The 23,694-nt window shown below is 34.7% G+C and overlaps 1 protein-coding gene across 1 annotated transcript in view; it reads right to left on the reverse strand.

Moving 5' to 3' along the window:
• Window positions 1–23,694, reverse strand: part of CCDC88A (coiled-coil domain containing 88A) — a gene marked incomplete at its 5' end in the record, with an annotated part of 74,348 nt that overhangs the window by 46,726 nt on the left and 3,928 nt on the right. Inside the window, 7 exons of the mRNA XM_026074400.1 lie at window positions 3,362–3,520; window positions 4,821–4,902; window positions 8,774–8,943; window positions 11,113–11,253; window positions 11,786–11,869; window positions 14,024–14,082; window positions 18,551–18,620. Of these exons, the coding sequence (XP_025930185.1) occupies window positions 3,362–3,520; window positions 4,821–4,902; window positions 8,774–8,943; window positions 11,113–11,253; window positions 11,786–11,869; window positions 14,024–14,082; window positions 18,551–18,620 (765 nt within the window). The remainder of the gene's footprint in view (window positions 1–3,361; window positions 3,521–4,820; window positions 4,903–8,773; window positions 8,944–11,112; window positions 11,254–11,785; window positions 11,870–14,023; window positions 14,083–18,550; window positions 18,621–23,694) is intronic.

Consider the following 23,694-nt stretch of genomic DNA (forward strand, 5'->3'; position numbering starts at 1 on the left):
CGATAATCACAATCAGGCCATAAATATCCTTGTGATCCGACATTTGACCTGGAAAGACGTATTGCACGTGTCTGGACTACAGCTGACTAAAACACCGGCATCAAAAAAAAACTTGTAGGTGTCAAGTTCAAGACAAACAAAAGGATGTATTTCTTCACATACCATGTATGTAAATTGTGGAACTTACTGCCATATGATTTTATAAATGCCAGAAGCTTACATGTATTGAAAAGGTATCTAATTCATGGAAGAAAGGGCCAAGTCTATTAAGCTCAAAGGTACCACCTGTGAGCAAGTGTCTCCTGAACAGAAACTGCTGGAGGCTGGGAGACCGTAACAGGAAAGCCGTGTTCTTGTACTTTCTCTAAGCATCTACTATTGGCCACTGTCAGAGACAGAAGACTGATGTAGATGCACCTTTCATTCCACAATTTATTTTATTATCAGATAGAACACCCTAATCTTTAGGTTGTAGGAACTGGAGAACAGAACTTTAGAGAATAATTTTCTACAGGCCATAATTAGGTTTATAGGCAATTGGGTAAATCTACTTAAACGCACAACCAGGCACCTCATCATGTTGAAAATGCAACAGCATGCTCCAAAAGACAACTGTATTTGAAAGGCCTAAACAGCTTTAATTTATGTATACAGAGGAGTGCTTTTTAAAATTTCTTTAATGGCATCTGATGGAAATAATAATATACAAAAGAATATAATTGGCAATTTTACACGACAGACAAAACTTTTCAAACTTCTGCATGTATTCAGCTGCAAGATCTGAAAAACAAAAAAAAATCACTGAACATATAAGTATTTACCCTTCATACTGCTCCATACACAATTATTACTTTAACTTATAATTATTATTATTGAGCAAAGCCAACTAATTAACATCTGTCTCTATTCAAGCATGCTTGAAAACTGAATAATTTACAATCTATAAAACATATAAACAAAAGTTTAATTTTTTTTTACTAGCTTCATCATCCTATGAAAATGAAATTTACACTGTTTTCCAATCCTGCTCACTATTCCCTTTTAACCATACGCTTTCAGTCCCTTTTACACCAGCAGTAAATATACATAGTTTATAAAGTCATTCACATAAGATGATTTTCAAACATGAAGGCCCTCCCATCTGCAGGCAAGCTGATCCTTATGCTCACCACTCACAGTATCTGTTTCTCCAACAAACTTATGTATGCTAACCTATCACATCATATAGAGGTGACAGCCAACAACTCTGAGGAAATTTGAGAACATAAATCACAGCACTGGACCTCTATACTGAATAGCCGTATTTTAAATAGGTCAAACACTGAGAAAAGATCGAGTTCAAAAGCAGATATCTGTCTTTGTTTGCCAGTGACATGTGAAGGCAGCTTTGGAATCTCCTCAAGAACAGATGTTTCAATGAGAGTTGTTAGCACCTGTATGTACTGTATCTTGAGAAAGTTTCTTTCAACTTCATCAGATTATTTCATGTTACACAGTAAGATAATAAACTGAGTTTCAAGCAAGGCCATGAACAAGTCATCTTAAAACAAACAAACAAAAAAAGCTAAATACTAAAAAAGTCTAAAGCCCTCTTCACAATGTTTAAACCTTTGCTCTTACTACAGACTTTCCTTAACTGTTTTTATACTGCAGTCCTCTTCAAACAACTATCCATTTCATTTTCCTTTAAAAAACAGAGAACTCTCATATGTCAGCTGATATGTTTTATTTCTAACTAAAGCTATCATTGGATGTTTTGGATGAAGGACCTACAATTGATCATAAAGATTCAACTTTTGCCATGCAGTTTCTTCCCCAATTTCTATCTATTTTATACTGTGACACATTAAGTATATATTCATTAAAAAGTTTTAAATTTTAAACATTCTAACGAAAAAGTATTTCCAGCTGATGCTGTATCAGACTTCTATAGCCACCTTTTCACTTAATACTATGACATTTTTCAGACAAGACAACAAGAATTAGAGTCTTAACACTGGAGATATGACATCATGGCTAGGCAGCAGTTCCAGGGGAAAAAAATCTAGAGGTTACCATAAAACGTTGAGATGTTGCTGATGACTTACTATACCAGAATGTGCAAAGAGAAGTAATCTTTCCACTTTATTTGGAACTGGTAAGGCTTAACTGGAGTATGATATCCAGTTTCTGGGATTCTTTATTGTAAGAAAAATGTGAATTAAGACAGAACAAGCACCTTGCAAGGCAGAATGATGGGGGACAGTAGAGCAGAAAGAGAAGACCAGAGGAGAGGACATGTCACAGGTCACAGTCTTTACAGAAGTAAAAGGCTGCTACAAAAGGGCTGAGGACACTTCATCACTGAGGTCTCAAAGAACAGATTAATGCCAAACATTTGCTAGGAGTGGCATGGGTACAGCTCACCTTGCTTAAAGCAGAAGGACTGAATAAGGTCTGAGATCCCATCCAGTCCTATGATTCTAGGATTCTACATTCAACGATGAAATTATGTAAAATAATATCCTGCAACTGTATAACAGTTTTGCCTAATATCTTGTCTGCTTTTTGGGTCATTTTTACCCTAAAGAAAAGGCCTCATTACAGTATCTCAATGCCTTCATCTAAGCAGCATAATTAATACTATTTTTTTTCAAGAAATATTAATTTCAATTTCAGTGCTTCCTATTTTTCTAGGATTCTATTTTTAAATGTCCACCTTGAAAATGTCGTAGAACTTTTGTTAGTTTTGACTATCAAAATTCTTTCATATACAAATTCTGCCACCTCAGCATTTGCCCAACATTTTCGTTTACAGCCAGAATGATGCCCTAATAACATCCTGCAAGTTGACTTTTTTTTTTTTTTTTAAACACTAAATTCTAAATCATGACAGAACTGTAAGCAACTCTCGCCTGGTAACAGTGCATTTTTAGTACATTTTATCCATGGAATTTCATCCCATACTCATTTGGCATTTGCTGTGCCATTATTTCCTCAACGCTTAGAAAATTGTCTTCTTTTAGGAGACACCAAAAAACAGAAAGAAATTATTGCATTTACAGTATATTTGCATTAACTCCTCCCCTGTGTTTCTCAATACATAGTATCCTAGACCCTGAGTCTGCTACTGGTCTCCCCAGCTTGGAGCTGTGGAAAGTCTTGCTCACTCCAAAGGAAACTCCAAGGGATTAGACACAGGGACTTTTACCTGAAAACTGTAATTTATCACAAAAGACCTGACTATCACATATCTGAGAGCAAGAAGCTATTAACACTGTTTTTGTGTCCTAATGTTTAAGTTGTCAAAATAACTTTGAAAAACCAACAGCAAACAAAAAACAATATATGTAGTTTGTGACTATTTTTTTCCTTAATATACCTCCACTCTAGCTTTGTAGAATTCAATATCGTGCAGTCTCTCTTTGTATCGGCTGACTTCACTTTCAAGCTTGTCGACTCGAATTGCCTTCTCACGAAGAGCATCTAACTCATCTCTATACACTCTGGCAGACCGGGCATCTGAGAGTAAATTCATATTCTAGAAAAAAGAAAAATGTAAGACTATTAAATTACATGATCATTTTTGTCCTCCCCACTAGTACAAGGCTAGATCACTCACCTCTCCCACAAAGTTTCAAGTTTTCTAGCACTGCTATGGTCACAAAAACATACGAGTATACAGTCCTGAAAACCTCTTCAAGATTTCAATAAATATTTCACTGATTCAACCTTGATCTTTTAAATATCAATCTGCATTTGTGTATGCAGCACGTAAGCCCAGAGTATGTTTTTATTTTAAATGTAATCATATTAAGAACTGATGTTCTTAATATATTTCATTAAAAAAAATAAACTGTCATCATAGCAATGAACTTTTACCATAGTAACTTATTAGCAATATAAAAGTCTTTCTTGAATCAGGTTGTTTTTCAAGCATCTGCTCCTTGCTATTTAATTTGAACACAACAAAAGCATTGATGGTATAAGGACTAGCTGCAACATGCAAATCTTTACAGTTTTAATGCAGGGAGGAACATTTCAAGCTTCGAGAAATGTACAGTTTTCCTGTATGAACAAGTTAATTAACATTACTCCTGAAGTCCTTATTATGAAACAATCACAACTCATTCTGGGTGAGCTCCATAAAGGGAAAAACAATTGCTATAAAGAAGTCACTGGCAAGACAAAATACTGGACAGCACATGCTGAAGCAGCCACTTCCATTGTTTTAAATCAAGGGTAATGCAGAAGGATATCATAAGTTAATTCTGGGAAGGGTGAAGAAAAAGTCATTTAAAGACTGAACTAAGATGACGTTTTTCCAAGAAATCTGAATTGGCCTTTTTCAAGGTGTGTACACTTTTGTCCATTTCTCTACAGATCACAGTAAGAGCAGCAAATTTCTTTGACAGGTAATACTCTCAAATGACCCTCAATGATTTTATACACTGGCATCCCAAGAATAAATGCATCATATCTTGTTCCTTGCTATCAACACACAGACTCAAAATAAGCATTAAAAATATGAAAATCTCAGTGGATTATTTTCAGTTAAATTCAGTACATTTTCATTCATAGGATATGTTGGCAGTAGGAAGTTTGGATGTTGAAAAAGGAACTAAAAAGAAATACTAATGCAACTTGGAATATTTTTCAAGCATATTAGACCAAATAAAAGTAATAAACTATACAAGTTGATTTTCAAAGTACATAAAAAAATGCAGGAAAACATACTTCCTAAAACAAAAAAAGAAAAAAATAATACTGTTATGGGGTGGCATTTTATTGTGTCCCCCCCCTCCCATTTTTTTAAAGCAATAAATTTGTAAAACCCATACCTCTTGCTGAAGTCTCTTTAACTCAGCTTCCATCTGTTCAAGTTCTTGTTTACAGTCAAGCAACTGCTCAGTCTTTTCCTCACTTAAAAGAGGAAACACAAAATAAAGTTAAATATGGCTGCAAAACTGTATCATTATCTCATTTGAGTGCAACAGTAACATACTGAGATTTCTGAGAATTTCCTTATTGAACCCAAAATCTCATGAACATACAAGCATGAAACTTAGGTATGCCATTATGCTTTAGGTATTCTTTAGGTTTTGATCTAAATCTAATCTTTTGATTTTAGTCCAATTTTTATTAGTCCTTTAAATTGTTGTTCACCAAAATTTCCTACTTACACAGAACAGAAAACGTTGTGTTATTTTGTCAAAAAACAGACTTTACACACAAATGTGTAGTGGGAGATTCACATTCAAAAGTAAATGTTGAATACATTTTTTGAAATTATTCTAATGGAATAAACATCTTACAGCACCACCAGACAATAGCTACTGATGAATCCTGTGACAGATCATGTAAAACCAATTTAAAAATCATGTTTATACTTTTGTATTTTTTCTTCATTTTTTTTTCTCCTTACAGAGAAGAATTAAGTTTTTTAAAGGCAACTTTCCTCAGAAAAAGTAGGTGCTGCTTAGTAAGCCGATTTTATGATATACAGCCTCTTAAATAATGAATTTTAATTTTATGGATAGAATGCAGTGGTTGATTTATTCTATTCAGAAACTCAGAATAAAAACCAATTTAACACAGAACACTACAATTCTTATAGGACTCATTTTTGTATTCTTAACTTCTAACTAACATTTATTTCTAAACACTCAGAAAATGAATTATTTACACAATGAGCAAGTCCTAGAGAAATATTTCATTCTCTCAAAGAGGCAGATTACCTAATATTCAAAATTCAATTCCATCTCAAAACAAACAGTATATACTGTTGGAAAAAACTGCCATATCCAAGATTATATAGCTAAAAGTTGTACTGCGTACACGAATATATTACTATATTATTAAATAAATTTGAAAATCAAATATGAAATGAAACAGAACTAACAAAAGGGGAAAATAAAGAGAATTTAATGCATTGAGAAGTATAATGTAATTAAAAGTAATCGTAATGGGGAAAAATACATTTGTTTTAGGTAAAACTAGAACACTGTTGTTTTTAAAAATGAGCCAATCTCATGAGTGACCTATCTGCAACCATACACTGTTTCAGTAAGGTCTTTGACAGTCTACAAGTATACAGGGGTTCATCTATATACAGCTCACTGCAACATCAGTGTCCACAGCAGATGTCATTTATTCCTCTACACAGGTGTTCAGAAACCACTCAGAAATACAAATTTATTCCATATTATACTATTATGTCAGGTTACTATGATTTTTCTATTGACATTCATATTCCTATATTATGGTTCTACATAGAGACCAATAAGACTTAATATAAAAAATGAGGTGTGCAGCTTCCATTCCTGGAGGTATTACATTACACTCCTCAAATCACAGTTTGCATCCAAATCACAGTTTGCATCCAACAGTTAGTGTACCATGCTGCAAAGAAAAATAACCTTCACAGATGTTTTGTCATAAAATTATATTAGCTACAGTATGTATTAAGCCAAATATGAAGGCTCACTGCCAAAAGCAGGTTATAAACAAGCTGAGTGTTTTCTACTCTGGAGTGAATCTAGTATTACATTTATAAAATGCATATAGTATTTGATATCAAATGCTGTACACAGAAGTTAATTTAGCAAAGCCTAGTATCTTAAATATACTGCTACGCCTAAAGGAAATTTATTTACAAATTGAATTCAAATAGAGTGCAAAATGTGAAATGTTCCGAGCCATCACTGTTGCCCTAATTGCATGCTTCAGCTACAGACTAGAAAGGATTGTGCTAAATTATACAGAACATACCAGTGTTCACTGTTTAGGCTATCTATTAACTGTCAATCAAACTAATAACAGCAATTTTTTCACTAATTTTCTTGGTGCAGCTGTTTATAGAATATCCTGGGCGGGCTCATTTCAGCAGACACATAATAATACAGACATCAGAAAAAGAGCTCTATCTTTTTGTCCTCTATTCTTCATAAAGACCACGATGCAGTGGGGGAAGGGGATTCGCTGAGTAAATACCAGATACTTAATCCATGCAGCTACTGATGATCTGATCAACAAACTCCGATAAAGGCAAACCAGTAAGCTGATGATTGTGACTTACACTACCTTCAACTCTCAATTTAATTTTATGCCTCCTAGGTATGCTGGATTAAAACTCTTCAGTTATGCTGTTTATAAACTATATGTAAGTTACTTAGTGTACATATTGAATCTCTTCAAATTTAATATCTGTAACTTTAAGTTCAAACAGCACATACTTCACTGATAAAACAACGTTAGGCTTTGCTTTGCTGTAGGGAGAATAAGATTCTCCCACTGGACTGTTATTGGTTTGTTTTTTTCTTTAAATAACTCTTCACTACCACTCAAGAATTGTTCCTAGACCACAACGATAGGCAATCTAAGTACTCACTGACATAAAAATACTTACTGAATTAGTTTTCTTCATCGAATAGAAGGGACAAAAAGATTTTCATTAGAATATGAAAAAAATGGAAACAAAGGGTTTTTGTTTTTGTTTTTACAATGGAACCAATTTTTCAAGGAACTTGGACTAGGTGAAGGAGGGCAATATTCCCCTTAGCTAAGGGGGTCACCACTAGGGGGAGAAGACAGCAGTCCCTAAGCGGATAAATATAAATTGGAAACCATAATAAACCACCTCTGACCCAAGCTATGAAATTCACTCGCTTTACAAATTACCTTTTTTACTTAGTCCTAAATAACCACCCCTACCAATAAAATCAAAGCTTGTTTCACGCATCCAGACTTGTATCCTTTAGTGCATTCATGTTTGCATGTGAGTTTGCATGCAAGTCAGGAGGTTTAGCAGAGTTTGGGTTATGCAATTTTCTCTGTCGACTGGCATGGCAGAAGAAAGTGGAACAGTATGGAGGGGCATGAGCAAACAAGTGCTGTGCATCTAAGGAATCTTCTACATAGAAAGAAATGAACAGATGTGGGAGTGGAAATTATTGTGGTGCGCAATTTCTTCCTATTTGAAATGTGGTGTAGACTGTGAATGAACCATAAATGACTATTTCCAACAAAAACTAGGTAACTGAATTGCAGAGCAGATAAAGAATCACTAGCGCACTGTCTCCTTCTGAAAAAGGTGGTTTTGCCCCAAGTCCTGAAACAGTTGGGACACAGCTCTTCATTTCCAGTCTCTCCCTGCCTACCCCTTGCAACTGCTGTTCAACATATCACACTATAATTGCCTCAACTGCAAAGCTATTCCATTAGAAACATATACAGATATTTAAAAACCATAGTCAGGCATGCATTACTCATAAAGACCAATATAAGAGGGACAAAGAACTTGCCCCGAAACAACAACGGACATCATATTGTCCATATATTTTTTTTATAGGCAACATTACATTAGATTAGCTGTGGAGTATTTCTGAAAGACAGATGACATGTAAAGGAACAAGCCCATTAACATATGGAAACTTAAGATTGCTCAAACACATCCAATTCTTCTGAAAGTTTCAGGGTACAAAATTACAACAGCATACCCAATTAGTTCACTGATTGTTATTATGTTTACAGTTAAAACATCAACAGAATTCTTAACAGAAATTAGGAAGGTGACAAACAGATGACAATTTGTATTTCTGCACTGGTTCACAAATACGCTTACATACTACAAACAGGCTTTCTAGAATGCAATAACTATAAAAAGGCATTTCAAACTGTAATTTAGCATCTGAAAATGAACAACTTGTTTATAGACTATTATTATTGTTCAACATTGACAGCATTTTAAATCCCTGCAACTCCCAACACACTTCTGCAAGCTATGCATACTCACAGCTCTTGCCTAAGCCTTCTTATCTTTGCTTTGGCATCTGCTAGCTCTACTGACAGGTGCTGTCTGCTTTCAGTGCGTTTCATGCCTGGAGATCCACAAGGTGATTGTGCTGCTGATGCATGAGGTAGAAAACGGAGGCAGTCCCGTTCCTCTGAGAGTTCTACAATAGTCTAAGAAAGTAAAACAAACAAACAAATGGTATAATCGCATTCAGAGAGACATTTATATATCAGAAACAATTACCATTCACAGCCTTAATAAATCAAAGTCTGAAATGCTACAAGAAATAGTGGAAGACTTTTGTGGTAAAAGCCAAAGTTAGAAGTCCTTTATACCTAAGTAAGTCTTAAATAGTCACAGCTATTTAAGATTACTGTTCGGCTATTCTTTAACTGATCAAATTTAGACTTCCAATTTCACATCCATGTTTTAAGACAAATAGCTTTTCAAAAGGGACTCATATGCAACTGCTTTATCTTTGATAAAGACAGTAATGTTTTCATTTCTTCTGAAGACCAGCCCATGTATTTAGTTTATAAAACAGAGGAGATGCAGGAATAAGTTTAGGCTTTTGAAAATCTAGTAATTGTATTTTTCATTACAAATAAATTGAAGAAATATTCTCACAGGCACATTAGGAGACCGCACTGCTAACGCTTCTATGTCTTCATATAAACGTTTCCCCGTCTCTAACCAAAATACTGCACATAACCTCATGAAATCACACCAGCCTTTCCTCTAAATGAGGCCCATCATTATCAAAAAATAACAAAACAATGGAGCACTGGGTTTAGAAAAGGGYTCATCACAACCCAGCATGCCAACTTCTATCTCATCAACCACTGTCACCTCTCTGAGGAGAAAATAATCACTCTGTTTGACTATTATAAAGCAACCAAGCGAACGTATACAATGACTATGTTAACAAGGTGTAAGTGTCTCCAAACCTGTCTCAGATAGATCCTGGACTGAAGCCCAACTAGAAAGACTATAATATAGATGGATTTCAGGACAAATTCTAAACAYTGGCTTCTTAATCGGCGTCTGGAATATGAAATGCCTGTCTCAGAGAGTCTTACATAAACAACCTCACCCTGTCAGTAGGGTTCACTAATATTTTTACATTCCTTCAGGAGAAAACAGAGTAACACAACGCAACTCAGATTTCCTGCTCCTGCTGTACCTTCTTGTCATGGAACATTGCAAAGTCTAGCTGAGATGATTTCTGGTTAATAAAAATATTAATGAATCTGAGTATTTTTAATATGGCATGATGAACTGATATATGTTGAAAGAACGAACTTTATTTTTTTTATGCACTGTCAAGGCATATACTTATTAAGGGTCCTTTGCTAACTTATCTGCTCAAATTTTCTTTTCAGTTGTCACAGACTACCTGAGAAACAAGGAAAAAACAGGCATGATGAACAAACTGAGTGCTCAGAACAGACTGGGTAATGAATGGGCATGAATGTCTTGAACATGAGGATAAATATCAATGTCTAAATAAACTGGTGTTGTTCAGCCAGTAGCAGCATCCCTGCCAACTCAATAAACCATCAGACCTGTGGGAATATTCTTATCTGATCATATAAATACAGGTATTATTCAAATACAAAGATCTTTTGTATTTTAAAGTTACTTTCCCTTCGAGTTGCAAAACTGTTTAATTTCTATAGGCTTACCACACTTCTTCTCTGTTACATTTCCATTCTGTTATATTTCTATTCTACTCCTATCAAAGCTATGAATTGGAAAAACAGTTCTTCACTATCAAAGGAATATTTCGAATAATTGCAAAGTAATGTATCCACCCTTTACTGAGGAGCAAATCTGAAATCACCAAGACTATTCATAACCTGCAGCTCTTATTAAACACGTTTCTGTTTCTTGATTCTCACACAGTAGCAAAGATTGTGCCTGGTGATAAGCTTGTAAAACCTCCTCTCCCAGATATGGATTCTGCCCCAATTCACTCAAAGCTATACAATAACTAGAATACAGGCACCACTCAGCGACGGGCCTGCAAACTGCACCAGATTACTAATTCCTTGCAATGTCAGCTTTGAATTTGTTTAAAAATATAGATGCCATTTAAAGTTGTTTCAGGCTCTGGTCATATGAAAAAGACAGTCTCTTCTTATCTTTGCTATTTTATYACATTATTCAACCACAGCTTGGACTGATTTTTTAACTACTTGAAATAACTTTGCAGTGGTAAGGAGTCCTTGCTTAAATCAGTAATAGAATAAACATTAACTATTAGTTCTAAAAATGGTAAGCTGTATCTTTTTTTAAAATGCTATCTTATATTTCTCTTTAGTAAATCACATCCATACCTCTGAGTGCTCATCTCTTTCATCTATAAGTCTTTTTAAATGTAACGCCATATTTTTCAAGAGAGGCTCAACATATTCTTGTGTCAGTACACTAACATCCATCCACTGCAGATCAAACACATTTTCCTGATTATGAGTTACCTATACAGAATAAAATGAAAGAGAAAAAGCAGCCTCTTCAAATTATGAGATTAGAAAGGAAAAGTAAAGAAAATAAAGTGGAAACTCTATGGCTTAAATTCATTAGAAAATGAATGAAAAATTAAAATATATTGAACTGTATATAACTTCTTGTCCATCTACCTGAAAAATATTGCCTTGTACTTCAGGGAGAAAGAAAAGCAAAAGGTGACTATGACATAATATATATTACATATCACATATATGAGATTTGAATTATATTTTACAAATAATTTTGCATGAGTAATTTTCACTAACCTGAATTTATTGTAGTACTAAAATTTTTGGAGCAACATATTAATTCCTGGTACTGCTTTAACAATGTTATTGAACAAAACTTGATCATCGAAAAAAAAAAGCGACAACAACAAACACCAGATATACAAATCACATGTTCTGATTTATTTGCTTTTGAACACACACAGTTAACTTTCCAACAATATTCCACTCCAAAAAAAATGAACAGCCTAAGAATACAATAATAATAATATACCTCTTGAATATGGGCTGCAACAGATGCTCTTGTGTCAAAATCCAGACCTTGGATTCTTTCAATAAATTCTTCCTTTTTCTGACACTAAAAATATATAAAGTCATAATAATGTTTCACTACTACTTATTTCTAAGAGCTAAAAAAGATAATGCTGAAAGCTAAAATAGTATACCATTTTCAGGTGATTTTAACAACATGACTTTAAACAGTTATCACATTACTGAATTATTATCCAATAATATTGTTGGCCACTAGATGTTTTTTTAATGCCAAGTTACAGTAATTGTAACAACTTTCAACATTAACAAACTAATAAAGAAAAAAGTTATTGAAATGAGGGCAAAGAGGAGATTTTTAAAAATAGTTAATTTCTTGTTCAAATTTTATGATAATGATTTCCACAGGCATTTCTTCAGTGTCCTCCACTGGTATTCAAGTTGCCTCTTTAAGGTGTTAAGAACATATGACTGAACTATTTTTTCAGTTTAAGTAGCTGAATGGTACAAACTTTCCTAATAAGAATAGCACTTCATTAGAAAACAGTTTATTGAATATGTGATCATATGAACAGATTATCACAGAAACAAATTTCCAGCTTGTCAGCTACTCTGCATTGCTTGTGCTCATATTCAGTCACCTGTCAGAGGTACAAAGTAGGTTTTCCCTCTCACTGAAAGATGTATAACTTATTTCAATTAACCAAGAGAGTCACTCAATTCCTATGGGATAGCAAACTTGCTGCAAATTTACACCTCAACTGCCTACTCATTTCCTCCAACCCCCAAAAAGTGCAACATACAGATCTTCATAGATAAGTCTTCAAAGTCTAAGTTAGAAGGGTTAGAAGGTAAGAGTCACATAAATCATGACCTGTAACAATTTTGTTCAACTAAACAATGCAGACGAGACAATACTAGAAATATTTGCATACTTGCTTGACATGATACATATGATTAGTCTGACTAAAGACATTCATAGTTAAGCAGATGTATACATCTTTATACAGAATAAACATCACGAAATTTGTCTACTGATCCACTGACAGAAAATTAGAACAAACTCTGGGATTTATATATTATAAAAAAGGATTATGTTTTATAATCTTATCATTACGATCCAAGTTCCCTCACTTGAAAATATCTGTTTAGTGTAACTTTGATAGTTTATATAAATAAACAAACATACAAATAAAAAAAAGATTCTCTGTACATGCACACACATACACATGCATGCCCCTTCCCACCTGCCAAGAAAACTAACAATATGAGCACTAAACTTACAAAGTTTGCTTTAGGTTGACAATTTAAATCTCTAATTTTAAAAATCCTAAGCAAGCAGAAATAATTATAGTACACTGCAGCATTATGGATTCAGCACTTGCTTCAGAAGACTAAGTGAGACCATGCATAGCTTAGGTTCTACTCTATCAATTCTGAAACAAGTATTAAGTCACAGTTACACTGTCACAATATTTTAATTCTATTCCTTAAGTATTTTAAAATATACACCTATTCCCTTAAAGCATTTATCACACTTACTTTACAAATAAGCTTGTCAAACTGATTTTAATAAGTCTAGTATTTGCTTGTAACTCTAAAGGCAAGTTATAAATTGTCACAGTGTTCAGTAAACAGTTACCAAGGAAAATAATCTCACTGAGCTCAACCATAGTGTTTGTCTGACTATCTACTTACTAAAGTGGATCACAAACTGGTCTCAACGATTTTTATTTTTTTTTTAAACACTCCTCAGGCTACGTTTATATGGAAGAGCGTAGATTAGAAGGAATGTATATAAGGTTTTGGGKTTTTTTTTTAAGTTTTGAAAGAATCTTAAATCAAACATGAAGTAGCCAGCCTGAATGCAAATAGTTTTTTTTATAGTATTTTTATTATATATCAGTAAGATAATTCTTCAGTACTTTACCACTTTCTTTCTTTACAGTACCAGGTGAATTTACAATACTACGATTCATAAATTACTAGAAATCATAAATACACAGTTTGCTATATTCACACAAGACGATGTGAGGTGTATGGCTGTAGCCATTTTAACTGTCAGAATATCCGAGTTTTCAAATAATGCAATACTGCCACTAAGGGTAGGCAGGTCACCATTCTATAAAGCCTCAGGTGTTAAAACAGTGAGAGGAAAAAAAACAAAACAAAACAACAACAAAATCAGGCCTGTAACACCTGAACTATTCCATACAGATGTAAACATAATATTTAAACTTACCTGAACTGCACAACCAAGCAAAAGCAAGAGGAGTTTTTTTATTTCTTCAGTACCTGGCTCTAAGATGAAAGAAAACAAAAAGCAAAAAAGGTAGCTGTAAATAATGGTATGTTGAGAGTTTCTTCCCCTGTCCCCCACAAAACACCAGTTTCTCTCTCTCTTTTTTTTTTTAAATATAATTTACATTAACCTAATTTTGAAAAATAAAACAAAGAAAAAAAAATCTCTCCACCTTTTAGCTATGTCCTTTTTGCCTTTAAGCTGGCAACTTTCAATGCTTACAAATAGCTTAACACCCATAGGTAATTTCAAACAGAAAAAAAACCCACATTATTTCAGCCCTTCAATACAGAAAAACCTAAGGGTGATATTTTCAGAAGTGCTTTGGACACTTACAATCAAGTTTTGAAAGGAATCTCAGGTATCTAAAGATATTTACAAAAATGCTTACATTATATGCCCCCCCCAAGCTGTAAGAGTTAGGTGACTAAATTATTTAAATTATTTCATAAAGCTGTATTAAATATTCATCTGTATCTATAAACATCAAAATGTATTTCAAAATCTGGCCATAAACATCTGAATCTCTTACAAAAGCTTTAATTAAAAAGAATTCTGTTTACAAATTAGTAAAGAACTATCTTATTTTAAACACCCAGAATGTCCTGGTACTGCTACTACATACACCACACAATTTATAACTGTTATAAACAAACACTTTAAGGATAGCAAAATAGCTCAGACTAGTTGGAAATAAACTCTACATAAAAATACATCATTTTGCATTACTGAAACAGAGAACGCTATCCATTCGATTAGCAGTAGATTAGGAGTAGAAGTGTCCAAACAGCTTCCATTCTCCCATATACTCTGGATTTCAGCCAATAATTAGTAGCTGTGCTGTCAAACATAGTAAAGCTGAGTCTGGCTAGAAATCTGACTTTCATTCTTCAGAACTGCGTTCTGAAACACTGCTGGTGTAACTACTACCCATACTGACAGGCTTATTCTCATTTCAAATACCAAATACCACACTGAAGGTGGAGGACGTACTAAGGTATGCATAATCATTCTCGAACCTGACCAAAGTTACTGAAGTCCCTTGTACTGAAGGACTCAGTTGGTAATCCCAGATGATCTCCAGTGCCCATGAGATGATGACTAGCATCCAAAAGAAAGCTTAACCAGAAAGCTTAATCTTCATTTTGAAATGGAAATCTTCTGAACCTTTTGAATGGAATCTTCCTCTACTTTAGGTAGCTAAGTCTGTTTTGGATAAACTCCCACAGAAGAAAGTTGCAACTCATTCACTTACAAGAATCTGAAAAACTGCCCTTTGATTTGACCCACTGGAGTATTTTGTAAGTGAAATAAATGTAAAATCCCTCTCAAAAAAACATAGATATGAGGTAATCTTGATCAAAATAGGAAAGTAAAAAACAATCAGAAAAAGGATACTGATCTCTTAATGATTTTGACTAGCTTTCACTTAAAAAAAAAAAAAAAAGCAAGCCTGCTGTCATAAAGCAGAGATGAAAAACGCTAAGCTTTTCCACCTTCCTCATGGTTTCAGGAGTTCTCTGTGCATTGTAATATTACTTTTCAATATAGATTCAATTTGCTTCTTTTAGAGGGAGATGCGTACGATCCCACTGAACAGATATTGCTTAATTTTTCAAAACCAGGTTTGTCAAGTAGATATATGAGAAAGAACATGCCCTCAAATGGGAGATCTTTAATCATTATATGGACTTCCTGTATCCCAAAGACTGGAGCCATGAAGTCTTTTACATAGAAATAGAAAAGGTCAATGAACATGCTTCCATCAGAAGCATGCTACTTCAGCTAAAGAAGGAGAACTCCTACCTGGCTGCATACCTAAATTTATATAAATTCAGCAGCATATTGTATCAGAAGGAATCCATGCCAATATCTCATTTTCTAAATTTGTTTACTGCACTAAATTCATAAGATGCTTTTTTAAAAGCAATTACTGAACTTCCCTTGGACACTGTCATCTGCCCAGCTCTTCAGCATCTCTGACTGGCTGTTAAAAGCCTACCTACATATTGTTTCCATGCATCTCCTCCCCCTCTGAAGGAATTTGGCAAAATATTGAACAACCTCAGCCTCTAACTGCTACCAACCCTCCTGTATGTTTTTCTTCCTTTTCTCCATCACTAACACAGAAGTAGCTCATTGGTGCTTCTCTTCTAAGCCCTCTGACTTGCTGCTTGAACTTTGTTCCTATCCTATCCTTTGATCTTCCTCACACTCACTCTTATCCCTTACATTCATATCCTCTGTAGCTTTCCATCCTCCTGACTTGCTCCCTTGGAAATACGAATTTTAGTCTTTAAAGGCTTTAGTCTTTCCTTTTCCCCTCCTCCTTTAAAGAACATTTGCCTCTTCATTATCTCTTTTTTTCCTCTTTCCTCTGTCATTCAACTTCACAGTTAGAATCACAGCCTGTAGCTCTTCACCAGTTTTCTCCTCAAACTGGCTTCCCGCCAATTTGCTCAACTGAAATGTTTCTTGCTGAAGTCTCTGAAGACCTCTTTTTAACCAAATCTCAGATCCAGCATTCTATCTGCATTTTCCTTGATTAACCAATGTTTCCGATACAGTCAAACATGTTTCCTGAAATCCTATCCACCCTCAGCTTCTGCAGTTTGTCTTCTCCTGGTATTTCTCTACTAATCATTCTTTAAGTGCAAAGCAATGCAAAGGGAAATAACTGGGAGACGTTCCTGAGAAAAAACACACAGATGTGGTCTAAGCTTTAGTGGACCAAATTCTCATCACTAACAGAATCTACTTTTACTAGGGGGCTTGCCTTGATACAATCAGTTTTACAGAGCAACCCTCTGGAAAGGTCACAGTTTTGATTTTGCTACATTGGTTCCTCCCCCCCCCCCCCCCAAAAAAAAAAAAAAAAGTAGTGACAGGATAAGGTCCTCTCCAAGTCAGCAGCAGAGTAGTCTTGACTTTCAAAGTGGAAAGCTTCTGGAAAGCACCCAAAAGAACAAGTGTATCTTCTGATTCAGAAGATTCAGTTGGGCAAGTCTTTGAAGCATCCTCAAAGAATATTGTCCATATGTAAGAATTTTCCTTAGTACACGGGATATGCTCCAGTAAAATCCATGCTTTCTCACAAATCTGTAACTTTCCCATAGGGAAAGTGATGCATATCCCACCAGAGGCTCAAACAGCCAAACCACAAAAGCTACCTCTTAAAGAGAATTAAAAACGGCACTACAAAAATAATACTACAACCTGTTTTTTTTTCCCCCCCAATCTACTTTTCCACTAAATTGCTTTTCCACTAAATTTGATCCCTAAGGAAATCCATGGAGTCTTCTGAAAACCTTAAGAAAGTCTGGAATCAAAAGATAAAAATGGATGGATTCTATTCTTTCAGACTACAGAAACCACATTCACGCTTCTTGGTACATATGATAGATTATGGTTATCTGCACGTACAAAAACTAAAAAGGCTGTGACCCTGAGAAGCAAAAGCATCAATAATCAAAAGCAGGAAGTAAAAGTCAACAAAATTAAATCAAGATACCTATATAAATAGGACATATGCAGATGGGAAATGGAAAGCACCAATGTTATGAACCCTGGAATTGAAAAGTGAGGTAATAAAAAGGTGGTTCTTTCTGCTCATGAGAAAAAAAATCTTGTCTCACATACACTGATGCATGGCATACAAGACATCTTTAAAAAAAAAAGGGGGGGGGGGCCTGCATAGCCTATTAGAGCAGTTCCTAACCTCTCTGCTGAGGTGCTAGCGCATCAGAAGTGGAACACCTGGGACACATTAAGCCCAGGTAAATAAATGCTGCCCAGTCCATAGGGGMTCCATGCAGGCCAGGTGTGTCTGCTCCGTGCTTCTGGAATTGAGAGCATGGTGCAGAGATTCCCAAGTGGCTGTGGAGAGTCAGCTGGGTCCACACAGGCTAATTTTCTTGGTCTGAAAATTGCAACTCTCAGAGCTGGAAGCAGAGAAGGTGGGAGTATGGAGAAGACAGTGTCAGTTCAGGGAAGAAAGCAAGAAGGTAACTGCAATAGTTTTCAGGTAACAATGCAAGAGAAGTAAGAGTTTTGGGAATGGGAAAACAAGGATAAGGAACTGGATCAAGTGAGATGCAACAAGCTGCCAGTTCTTTCAAGAGTGGCTTAGCTGAAGAAGGTTGAAGACATACTATCTGGGAATACAGAGAAGTTATACTGTGTCCTATCAGTGGCTTACTAGCAGCTAGGAAATGCACTCAATATAAATCCTAATGACAGCCAGCACTGAGGTTTGGGCAGAATACATTCAATGTTTAATTTTTGTCAGCTATGGACCTTTGGTGTGAACAGAGAAAGARTTACTCATGATTTTTATACCATTTATTTGCTAAAAGTACTTATACAGTCCTCTGAAAGGCTCAATCCTATATGAATGGTATTTCCAGTGAAATAACTACATATTATTACACCAATATTAATTTTCATCTTAGTTAAAAATAAACTTACCAGAAAAAGGATTTTTGCCAATTATTAATACATTTGGCAAAGACATCATGATCAACTGCTGCAAAGTCTCCTACAAAATTAAAATATTATTTAAATCATATGTATTGAATGAAAGCAAACATTAAATACTAACCACCACCTAAACTGAAATGAATACTATATGAGTATCTTTAAAATTACACAGATCTTAATACATACATACTTAATACTTAATTATTTGGGCTTCAATTTAAAAACCTGAAGTATGCACTGATTCTACAAAAGCTTTGTTTTGTTGGTTGCAACATCATCTCAATATAGTGAAGTCTTCTAGTGGCAATGAGCCCGTTTACAGATGTTATGCCAACTAGATCCTGTTTCAGAGAATGTAGTAAAATTGCTTTAAATTACTAATGTTTATGTTTCTGTGACTAGCTTACTGATAAATGTTTGTTTGCTTTAAGTTTCATCTATATCACGAAAGATCAACTTCTTCTGAGGCCTTGCCAAAACCTGGATGTGAAAATTACAACTTTTTGGATGCAGTTATTACTAGGACAATCCTGAATATAAATATACAAAATCCTATTTGCATGAGCAGGGGGAATTTTAGTTTGGGTAAGACCCACACATGCAAGCAGCAGCTCTGCCTATCTATTCTATGTATTGTATCATCGGATAGTTACTGTCAGTCAGTAATGGCTGTAAATCAGATCAAATCCCCAGTCTAGACAGAGCCTAATTCTTCTGAAGCAGTCTTTCTCCTCCTCTTCCCAGATGTTTATTCACAGCAGATGCCATTCTATCTGCAGCTCTAAAGTCATGCTTTTTGTTTTTCCACAGTAACAGACCATAAAATGTTCATCTCCCAAAAGCACAATATTCTGGAACCAACACTGCTTTTCAATCAAAAGGCACATATTATGTCCATATGGTAAATTTAAATACAACTAACACAAAAAAAGTCAATTCATTCCATGTCAAACCTGAAAAATGACAATACTTCTTGAAAAACCACCTGTGGAAAATATGATTAGCTACAGCTACACTTGAAAGCTKTGACCAGTTAACATATATGACATAGAAAATTATATCTAAATTAATATTACTTAAAAATATGTACTCTCATTGCACATGCCTAAGACAAATTATGAAGAGGTAGGTAATAGCTTTGACCTACTCAAATATCATGAATTTTAAACAAACAAACGACTCTTGTACTTCTGAGATCTTAATAAAGAACTATGATCAATGATTAAAAAAAGTGATGTGCACCACAGGAATTTTTAAATCAATCAAGAACAGACAAAATATAAGAAATTCGATGAGTGAATTTATAGCTACTACTTAAGAGAATCACGTGCTTTAAAAAGTGGAGGTATGGTAGCTTTGGAGGGTGGGGGGTATATGCATGTGGGGGGAGAGGGGGGTCCTAATAGCCCTAATAATTAAATTATGCTATTATGAAACTGTTCTTACTGTGAAGCAGAGTACAAGGAGAGGAAAACAAGAAATATTGTCCTTTATGGACTAATGACATTATCAGCTCTTTTCTTACTAGCCCCACCTATTTTGTCATACAGTGCTACTTCATTATGTTAATCAATAAACTCAAAGCAATTGTTCTCAATTTGTGTTTACTTTTGAAGCAACTGCTTCTATGTAAAACCTTAAAAAAAAAAAGTCAGAACCTGCTGTCCCAAAGTTCATGTATTTCTTTTACCTTAATCGGTCTCAAAGTTCATCTACCTTAATCTGCAAAACTAAATTAGCCCTCTCTACAAATTCTGCCTTGCTTGTAAAAACTTTTAAAATTCATTAATATTTATTTTAAAAAAGGCTCGCACAGGATCTGACAAGTAAGGCAGATGAAAAGGCCACAAGAGTCATGTATCTGCATTATATTAAACCCCCAAGACTTGCCAAAACTCAAAGAAAGTACAGTTCTCCTGAGTCACTGCTGCTGAGAACAATTCCACAGCCTTATGTAGCCAGGAAATTTATAGGCCCAAAAGCCTGATTTGGGACCTAGCAATAGTTAGGTAAACCTGTAAGAAAGTATAGTGGCTGTATTAGAAAGAGAAGATGCAATAGTTTATAGAGAAGGTCTAATAAATGTATTTTTGCATAAATGATGCAGAAACCTAACAACTTGCATAATTTAATATAAAATTTTAATTTTGAATCACAGCAGGTTTGGGGGCAAGTACATGAACAACAATTGGAATAAACTAGTATAAACAAGTTCACAGTAAAAAGTTTTAAGAGTTAGGATAACCCAATGCTAAAAAATGAAAAATCCTCCATTAATATCTTATTCCTAATGTAAGGCATTAAATTTGTATTCAGTAGTGATTATAATGAATGGTCAACATAAAATTCGTCAGTCTTTCTTTAAAGGATTTCTTTATCATCACTGAAAAATAAAGAATCGCTTTGAGAATGGAATATCATAGTCTGCCTTTATAAATTAAGGAAACTAGACAAATCCCAGATTTCAGAACTTATTTCTCCAGTAGGCAACAAATACTTCTTTTTTTCCAAAGAGCACTAATATGAATTAAAGCATTTTAATGCTTTTTGATCTCAGATAAAAGAAAAACGTAAGCATATTTAATGCATATATAGATAAACACTATTTTAGGGTATGAAGTGAGGATTTTTGAGGGTTTTTAAAAWTTTTTTTTTTTAGCAGGAATGATGTTATACAAAACTAGAAAAATAAACTTGTCTGAAGATGATAATATAAGAAGAATCATAACATATGCAGTTTGTTTACTATTTCATCTTTGCTAAGCTTATTTTCTTCCAAACGAAATGAAAATAACTTCTCAATAAGTTAACAAGGGTAATTAATTCTTTATTAAGCAAGAACAGCTGCAAACACTATCTGTAATAGGTATTCATTTATTCTTTAAGTTATCTACCTATATCAGATGGTACATTTCATTGCTTTTTTACTTGTATATTATGTGTCTGTTTCTCAGGTCAGGATCTAGCAGTTAAGGCAGTCATTCAAACTATTATGCATCCTTCTCAACTAGATACAGGTACATTACAGCCTTCTTCCATTTTACATTCAATCTCAGATCTCGGGCATTCCATTCAGAACATATAGTAAACATGATGCCTGCTCAGACAGCTGCCTGAAGCACTCAGGAATGACATACTGCAGGCTGAGACAGGTACCTTCAACTGAATTCCAAGGCATCCATCAAGCATTAGCTTTTCTGCCTTGGATAAATTCACAGGTGACAGGGACTGAAGTGACCCCTTCTTGAAACTGAGTTTGCTATACTGACTTGCTAACCCATGTGCAGGCTGCAGGAAAACACCAGCTGCCAGGCTGCACCAACTTGGAGAGGAAACAAAGAAAACCCTGTCTTTGAATTCCCCAAGCCCGGCATTAACGAACCCTCTTTCTGGAACTATCCGCATGACCTTAGAGAAGAAGCTGTAAAACTGATCTATGGGGAAATACGCAGGCACAGTTAGAGGCACTGTATTTCCTGCTGCAGCCCATGGAGCACCTACTGCGATCACTAGGGATACCTGAGCAAAAGCAGTGCGAAAAGCTGTAACCTAGATAACTCGATGGAGCACATTCCAAATTTTTTTTAAATTAAAACTAAGATTTAACCCTCAAATACAAAGAGTCTTCAACAGAAGAACAATGTTCTAAGTTGACAGCAATGATTCTCTGAAATGAAGTTTAAAGGTAGAAATCCCTTTTTTTCATTTCAGCATTGTACACACATCCTGATCACAGCCTCATTTGGGAATGATGAGCCACAGGAGAAATGTGTCATGACAACTATCCTCAGTATTGGATGGAATATGAACTCCAGCTTTATCACGTGTTTCAGATATATCACATTTTTTCTTTGATCTTTGTTTCAGTTCTGTATAAGTTAAATATGAATGAATTCTTTGATTTTCATATACTTAAAGGAATCCCCTCCTTTTTTCCTGAGAGATGCAGGTAATTTTAGCATTGTTCTATTTGGACAAAAGAAATGGTTGAACCCTTTACACTTTGCCCTCTCAATTTCAGTCTCCAGTGACTGTTAAATAAATTCAGTCCTCACAAGCCTACCTATCTTAGATTTTCATTTTTTAAACTGGAAAAAAGTTTTCATCTTTCAAGCTCTTTTCTTTAAGGTCATCTACTCTTGAACACATTAGAGTAAAACTTGGTAACTCTGGAGTAAAATATTCTATTGCCTACTGTTTGAGCAAAAATAGAAGATGAAATTAACAAAGGGGGATAATTTGAAGAGTTCTGCTGGTCATCACTGCACCCCTTCCATGCCCAGATTTCAAGGGTAAATTACTTTCCATCCATTAGTTACAGAACCCTCTGAAATTTGAGAGTGTAATAGCTCCAGATGCTAGCTACAGTGAACAATAACTTCAAGCACTTTGATAAATATAAAACATCTTCAAAAATAAATGGAAAGTAGAAAAGAGAATGAGATAGAGAAACTTCCCTTTCTCAAATGCTATTTTTATATCAGAAAACCTATCAACCATCATGACAATCTGTTATACCAAATGGCTTTCCAGAGCACATTCAAGAAACAGTCCACTCAGAGAAATGTCACCTGACTACGTATTCAAATAAAACATAGTAACACCAAGCAAGAATTTGGGACAGAAACAAAGAATGCAGTTTCAGCTGGAAGTGGTAATTTAGAAGATACAGGACAGCGAAATACATTCTCCGAATTGAAATATTGCCAGATTATCACAATTAACATTTGTGCATAGAAACATGTACCAAGAAATCATTAACAAGAGGTAAGAATTTGGTTTTGCAAAAAGTTATTACCAGCTTTTACTCTGAAATAGTGTCAAATGAAAAGTATCGCATTCTGAACTACTAACATTACTTCACACTAGTTAAAAACACTGACAAGGTACCATCCCTTTTCAAGTAATTTTTTTCCAGGATAAAAGAAATTCAAGGTCAGCTTTGATTTTGCAGTATCAATTAAATCAAACTATGGTTGTCAAAAACAGAAGAAAAGTCTAAATATACAGAAGCACACACACAACCAGAAGACTTGCTGGTTTTTTTTCCTACTGTTTGAAGCTGCTGGTTTTCTTCTGCTGTTTGACCTTTAAATGCTAAAGTCATTTAAGCAGAGATGCATACTTGCAAT

This window comes from Apteryx rowi, unplaced genomic scaffold (genome assembly GCF_003343035.1).
Source record: "Apteryx rowi isolate R43461 unplaced genomic scaffold, aptRow1 scaffold_387, whole genome shotgun sequence".
NCBI classification, from domain to species: domain Eukaryota; kingdom Metazoa; phylum Chordata; class Aves; order Apterygiformes; family Apterygidae; genus Apteryx; species Apteryx rowi.